Genomic DNA, 7,464 nt, shown 5'->3' with positions numbered 1-7,464 from the left:
ATTAAGTTAGAGATAATATGAAATGGGGTTTGGAGGATGCAGAAACAGGCCACCTGGGTCAGGGCAACCACCAAGCACACCTCAAGTTCCGCATCATCTGATCACTTGCTGGCCAAATCTTCCAAGGCCAGTCTGATCAGCACCACGGACAGCGACACTGACCTCACCAACCTCAACTAAGCTGGCGCTTCAGCCCCGCCCTTCTCATTCCAGCCTGAATCATCTTCCACCCATCTCCCAATCTCTCAGATTGGGAGGTTGAGGTGGGTGCGGGGAAGGTGAGCTGGCCCTTTGAAGAAGCAAATTGTGCAGTTTAGGGCAAAGGACCATAAACATTTAGCTGCATCTGGGCACCAATTAAGAACATTTAGAGAAGAGACACACCAACTAAACAACCCAAGCCTATAAAGGCATGTAATTGCTCCTGACCACGTGTTCAGGCTCCCCAGATATAAAAGGCCTACAGAGGTCGAAAAAATAAACAACTGAACCCACGTCCACTGCACCCTCCATTTGGACGTCTCCAACGTCAGAGCCTCCAGTCCTTCCCCAAAGCACCATGACTTGTGGATCTTATTGTGGTCGTGCCTTCAGCTGCGCCTCGGCCTGCGGGCCCCGGCCCGGCCGCTGCTGCATCACCGCCGCCCCCTACCGCGGCATCTCCTGCTACCGCGGCATTGCAGGGGGCTTTGGCAGCCAGAGCATCTGTGGGGCCTTCCGCTCCGGCTCCTGCGGGCGCAGCTTCGGCTACCGCTCCGGCGGCGTGTGCGGCCCCAGCCCGCCCTGCATCACCACCGTGTCGGTCAACGAGAGCCTGCTGGCGCCCCTCAACCTGGACATCGACCCCAACGCGCAGTGCGTGAAGCATGAGGAGAAGGAGCAGATCAAGTGCCTCAACAGCAGGTTCGCCGCCTTCATCGACAAGGTGGGTGTCCTCACTGCGCCCTCCTGAGCCCACAGTCATGTCCACAGACAGGGCTGGGCACTGAGGGGAGAGGCAGAGGCAGAAAGACTTCTGCTTCACTGAGAACACAGTATTATAGGAGAGAAACCACAGAGACAGGCACTCCTGGCCCATAACCTCAGCTGCCAGTTCACAGAAGGAGAACTTGTCAAAAAAGCAGTGGTTTGGCTGCTCTGAGCACAAGGGAGACTGTGGGGTGTCTAAGAGACTTTGCTGCTGCTAAGGTCAGGAGTGTGTGGGGAGCCCCAGATGAGGGCTGTGTCATTGGAGGGGCTCTGCCTGCCAGGGGCAGAAGGGGAGGGCTGGGAGAGCTGAGCTTTCCCCTAGGTGGCCTATGACATCATCTCCCTGCTTCCCACACCCAGACCCCACTCTGAGCCCTCCATGTGGCACCTGCCACCTGGACTCGTCTGATTTGGTAACTCAGGTGCCCCGAGAACAGGCACAGACCGGGGCCAGCAGCTCCTTCCATCGCCAAGGGGAAAAATAAAGGCATAGATGGAGGTCAGGAAATGGCCCACTCTGCCTACTGTCTGCTGAGCTCCAGAGCTGCGTCCACCGCAAACAACCACCGCAGAGCAGGCTTTGGGCAGCAGGTGGCCCTGACCATCCTCCCCACCCCGAATGGCAGGTGCGCTTCCTGGAGCAGCAGAACAAGCTGCTGGAGACCAAGTGGCAGTTCTACCAGAACCGCAAGTGCTGCGAGAGCAACCTGGAGCCGCTGTTCGAGGGCTACATCGAGACGCTGAGGCGGGAGGCCGAGTGCGTGGAGGCTGACAGCGGGAGGCTGGCCTCCGAGCTCAACCACGTGCAGGAGGTGCTGGAGGGCTACAAGAAGAAGTGAGTGTGGCAGGGCGTGGTGTGCAGACACAGGCAGGAAGCCCAAGGCTCACACAGAGAGGTGTCCAGGGGAAGTGCAGGGCCACCATCCAAGGTGGACACAGGGCAGGATGTCTGTTATGCCTTCCTAGGCAGGCCTGAGGTCCCACCTGCCCTCCCTCCTCTGAGCCCAGCTCGGCAACTCAGCCCTCCACTGTGGGCAGAGGCTCAGCCTACTGCTAGCATCTGCACCTGGAGCCCTGGTCTCCTGTCAGCCTCAAGGCTGCCCATGAGCACCAGCCTGGTACCTGGGAGGTCCGTTGCCTTGCTGCTCAGTCCGCAGGGCCTCTGGGCCTGTGAAGCCTCAGACCTTGATGGGGACTGACAGCAGGCAAGGGGACACTGGGCTGCAGTGCCCAAGTGTCCATGAGGTCCACTCCTGGCTTGGGGTCCAGCACGGTCCTGGCTTGCATTCTGAGGTGAACTCAGAACAGGCAAGGGCACTGGGAGATGCCACACAAGACCTCTCCATCCCAACTCAGAGTGGCAGGGCATCCCAGACAGAATGCACTCCACCCAGACAGAACTGGGCAGAGCCCCCAGGAGACAGGTGCGCGAGGGTTCCTCGAATGCCCCTCACCCTCGTATGAAGTGGTGGGGCCCTGCACACACCCGCCCTGCTCTGACCTCCCCTCTCTCACGTCTCAGGTACGAGGAGGAAGTTTCTCTGAGAGCTACAGCTGAGAACGAGTTTGTGGCTCTGAAGAAGGCAAGTGTCACGGGACAGGGCAGCAGAGCCTGGGGATCACAGGACGGATGGTTCCTATTGGAGGCCAAGGGCTCGCCCTCAGGGGGTACAGTGGCCTTTCCACACCTGGAGGGAAATCCCAGGGAGGCAGATCATTGAAGGGGGCATCCAGGGCTTTGAGGAAGAGCAGTGCCCTTGCATGATCCATTGCAACTGCCCCGGGGCAGGGGGATGTCTGCCTTGACCTCTGCTGCCTGGCTCTGCTTCGAGACTGTGAGTCTGTGCTGGTCACGTGCAGTCATGGAGCTTTGGTGTGTCATGTGACTATGAAGCAAGGACCTGATCCCAGGGTCCAGGCATGGTGGAGAAGCAGGGGTGGCAGCTGGCCACTAGGAGGACTGCCAGGGAGAGGGAGGTCAGGGGGCAGAGGCGGGCATCATCTGGACAGGCTTCCTGCCACAGGAGAGGGGGACAGGAGAGGTGGGAAGGCAAACCGGGGCTGGAAGGCAGGTGAGCCCTCTGCAAGGCACCAAGTGTTTGTCTGACAGGGGAAGAGGTGGCCGGGTACATCCAGGAAGGGTCAGTGAGTAGGAGAAGGCCTGGCCACAGGGGAGATCCCTCTCCCCAGCTTGCATGGGATGTGTGAGGAGGGACAGGGGCATCGGGCATGCTGCACAGGGGACCTCTGGGCTCTGACTCTCCCCACCCACACAGGACGTGGACTGCGCCTACCTGCGCAAGTCGGACCTGATGGCCAACTCCGAGGCGCTGACCCAGGAGATCGACTTCCTGAGGAGACTGTACGAGGAGGTGAGTGGCCCCGGGCAGACGAGGCCTGGCACCCAGCACAGACGAGAGCCTCCTGGACTGTAGGCAGCGTGTTGGCAGGGGTTTCAGGAGTGGGCTCCAGCGGGGGCTGCATGAAGGCAGCAGGGGCTGGGACCAGGGGGTCTGATTAGTCGGGTGCAGGTGTGTTGTATGGGGCTATGGTTTAAACCAGCGCTTCAACCCTTCCCTCCTCCTGCAGGAGATCCGCGTCCTCCACTCCCACATCTCAGACACCTCGGTCATCGTCAAGATGGACAACAGCCGGGACCTGAACATGGACTGCATTGTTGCTGAGATCAAGGCTCAGTATGATGACATCGCCACCCGGAGCCGAGCTGAGGCTGAGGCCTGGTACCGCACCAAGGTGAGCGGCTCAGGACACCTGCCCCCTCCACGGGCCACTGGGAGGATGCCAGCTGCTGGCTAGAAGCCAGGCTCCTTCCGTCTGGCCTCTCATCCCTAAGGATGGTAGACAGAGACCCAAGCTGTCTGCCCAAGCTGGCTCAAGGGTAGGGCTGCCATGTGTGGTCTCAGAGGCTGAGCTCTGCACGATCTGCACAGTCAGTCATCAGTGTGCCCTGAATGGTGGGCTGGCCCATGTTGAGCCTCTCTGCCTCCCCCAGTGCGAGGAGATGAAGGCCACGGTGATCCGGCATGGGGAGACCCTGCGCCGCACCAGGGAGGAGATCAACGAGCTGAACCGCATCATCCAGAGGCTGACGGCCGAGGTGGAGAACGCCAAGTGCCAGGTAAGGCGCCCTCCTGTGCGGGCAGAGAGTGCGGTCAGCCTGCAGCAGAGGGATTTAAGTTAGACTCTGGGCAAGTCTTCCCAGAGACTAAGGTCAATGTAGTCTCCCGGGTGAGAGCAGGGAATGCTAGACAGTCCTCATGTCTTGGCCAGAGGAGGGAAGGGAGGGTCAGAAGCTGAGAGGGGTAGTGGTCCAGGACAGAAACCAAATGATCCTATTGGAGTCTGTCAAGGGTTGGGGGACACTAAGATTCCCTTCTCCTCCCTGCAATCCCTGTACCACAGAACACCAAGCTGGAGACCGCCGTGACCCAGTCTGAGCAGCAGGGCGAGGCGGCCCTGAGCGATGCGCGCTGCAAGCTGGCCGAGCTGGAGGGCGCCCTGCAGAAGGCCAAGCAGGACATGGCCTGCCTGCTCAAGGAGTACCAGGAGGTGATGAACTCCAAGCTGGGCCTGGACATCGAGATCGCCACCTACAGGCGCCTGCTGGAGGGCGAGGAGCAGAGGTGGGTTCCATAGCTCTTTACTCTCCAGCCCTGCCTTGTTTGTGGAGTCCCCTACACTCCCAGCACTACCTACCCTCCGTGTGCACACCTCACCATCCTGAAACTGGACAGGAAACTTGTGTAAGTCCTTTGAGTATCATGTAGTCCCATCTGAATTTTTCACTCATTGATACGTTTGTAAATCTGACCTCAGAGCCATGTGCAGCGTTCCTTGTTCCTGCAAAGCCAGCTCAGGCTTGGGGTTACCTTCTCTGGATGGGCTTCCCCTCTCCCAACCCTGGTTACCATTTTCCTCATGATAAAGCACATTTCCCTCACCTGGCCCTGACCCAGCCTCAGCCCTAGTTCTGGGAATGCAGATTTATTTCATAATGACAGCTTTTCATGGGATTCTATCCATTTCTACTTAACTCTTACAAGTACAGTAAGTGTCCTAAGTGGTCCTCCATTGCACCATTGGGCCTGAGGCACTGAGCTGGACCTGTCCCTTGTGGCAGGGCTGGATTTCTCTCTGGGCTTTTGCTTCTTTGCTTGCTCTGGAAGGGAGGAGGATGGAGAAGACCTGTGGTCACTCGGCCCTCCCATGGTAGCATATTCAGCACCAGCCTCTTTGGGAAAACTCTCCAGAGCAAGAGCACATTGTTTGCCCTTGGTTTCTTCCCTGAGTTGATGAGCTGCTTGTACCTTGAGCTTCTCTCCTTGTGTGCAGCCAGGTCCCGGGCCCAGGGGAGGGCAGAGGGCAGGACACAGAGGAGGCATCCCATGTACCGGGGAGATGGAAAACACAGGTTTGGTACCTAGAAGTCTAAGTGAGCACACGGTGAGATTCCCGATAAACCCAAGTGAAAATGCTCAACCACTCAGAGGACTGTGAAGGGGCCTGGGCAGTTTTGCTAGAGAAGATTTCAGATGGAGAAGTTTTTCACGTCTGGATTTGGAAGCTGCAGAGACCTGGAGGTAGCACTGGATATGGAGCGATACATTCCTCACTACATAAGGCTTCTGGAGTGAACACAGATGCTTTGGCGCACCCAAGGTTACCCAGGAAACCTGGGTGAGGGATGAGTTGATGGTGGGTCATGGATCTTTCTTTTATCAGAAGTGGAGTTGGCCAGCCCTTTGCCACTGTGTGTTCAGGGCAACTCGGCTTGACAACGTTGTGTGGGCTGAGGCCCGGGTGGCCCTAGTTCTAGCCCTACCACTTTCAATGGTTATTCCTCTGCGGTTTCAATGGTTATTCAATGGTTATTTCCTCTGCGGGCCTCAAGTTCTCCACCTGACAAATGAAAGAACTGTGGCACACAGCCTCTGGGCCTGTTCTATATGGCGTCTAAAATCCCATTCATTTATCCAACAAAATAAGATAGGCATTGCATTTATTATGTATTTATGTATGGTGGCACTGCAGATTGAACCCAGGCACAGTCTACCTCCGAGCTACACTCCCCCAGTCCTATTTTATTTCTTATTTTGAAACAGGGTCTTTCCAAGTTTTTGAAGATCTTGCTAGGTTACAGAGGTTGGCCTTGAACCTGCAATCCTCCTGTCTCAGTATCTCAGGAAGGTGCCAGTAGGCCTGACTAGGCATTGTTTTTAGGCAGTGGGGAAAAGAACAGAGAAAAACTTCTGACCTCCCCTAGGTCCTCATCCCTTAAAGAACCATCAGACCTATTTAAGGAGGATAAGGCTCCTAGAATATTTGGTACATTTGCAATTCAAGCCCATTTACAATTCAATTGGAGTCAACAGAGAAACTATAGAGATAATTTTGTTTTGGTACTGGGGATTGAACCTAGGGGTGTTCTACCACTGAGCTGCACTCTCAGTGGATTTAATTTTTTTTTTTTTTAATTTTGAGACACAGTTTTACTAAGTTGCCCAGGCTGGCCTTGAACCAGTGATCCTCTTGTCTCAGCCTCCAAAGTACCAAGTACTGGGATTAGAGGACTACTACACCACACCTAGCTGCTAAAGGTTCTTACGTGCTCACTCACTCTGCCTAGTAAAAATGCACTGCAGAAGCTGGGCGTGGTGGTGCATGCTTAGGAATCCCCGTACTTAGGAGGCTGGGACAGGAGGATTGTAGGTTCATGGTCAGCCTCGGCTGCTTAATGGGGCCCTCTGCAAATTAGTGAGACCCTGTTTCAAAATAAAGAATAAAAAATCAGGGGATATAGATTGGAGGTGGAATGAGTCAATCCCCAGTACCTCAAAACAAAAAACAAACAAACAAACAAACAACAACAACAACAACATCCAAAAGGCACCGTATGTATTGGAGATTTTCCTGATGAGGTAACCTAGGCTGAAGGTTAAAAATCAGGGTACACTGTTACTAAGCAGTAGAGAGCGGGTGCTCGAATCCCCACGTGACTCTGGGCTCCCCGCTCTTGGCCGGGTAGAGCCCGTTTCTGGCCTTTTCTCCTTGGCAAGTTCAACCAGTGGTCTGGGAGATTTTCCTGCCGCACTGACCTCTTCCTTCCTTCTCCCAACAGGCTGTGTGAGGGCGTCGGCTCCGTCAATGTGTGTAAGTACTCGGAGCCCCCTTCTCCAGCGAGGGTGGCCCGCGCGCCTCTGGGGAGGGGCACTCGCCTTCCGGGGAGGGCTCTCGCGCTTGCTGCACAGCCGCCTGGGCCGCGCGGTGCCTGACCCGTGGCTGCCTGTTCTCTCCCATTCAGGCGTGAGCAGCTCCCGCGGTGGCGTCGTCTGTGGCGATCTCTGCGCCTCCGGTGTCTCCCCTGCTGTCAACACCAGAGTCTGCAGCGCCCCCTGCAGCGGTAACGTGGTGGTGGGCACCCCCAATGCCTGCGCCCCCTGCGCCGGCGCCGGCGGCTGCTGTAAGAAGTGCTAG

At 56.6% G+C, this 7,464-nt stretch overlaps 1 protein-coding gene across 1 annotated transcript; it reads left to right on the top strand.

The window, feature by feature from the left end:
* Window positions 1-559: 559 nt before the first annotated feature.
* LOC308270149 (keratin, type II cuticular Hb6) lies at window positions 560-7,464 on the top strand (the record flags this gene model as incomplete). The annotated part of the gene is made up of 9 exons (XM_080705883.1): window positions 560-925; window positions 1,596-1,804; window positions 2,492-2,552; window positions 3,246-3,341; window positions 3,559-3,723; window positions 3,983-4,108; window positions 4,393-4,613; window positions 7,109-7,140; window positions 7,292-7,464. 9 exons carry the CDS (start codon window positions 560-562, stop codon window positions 7,462-7,464), a joined length of 1,449 nt encoding a protein of 482 aa, XP_080562009.1.

This window comes from Muscardinus avellanarius (genome assembly GCF_963383645.1).
Source record: "Muscardinus avellanarius genome assembly, chromosome: 11".
In the NCBI taxonomy this organism is placed as follows: Eukaryota; Metazoa; Chordata; class Mammalia; order Rodentia; family Gliridae; genus Muscardinus; species Muscardinus avellanarius.
The sequence above is the reverse complement of the archived record's forward strand: the minus strand, read 5'-3'. Positions and strand labels throughout refer to the sequence as shown.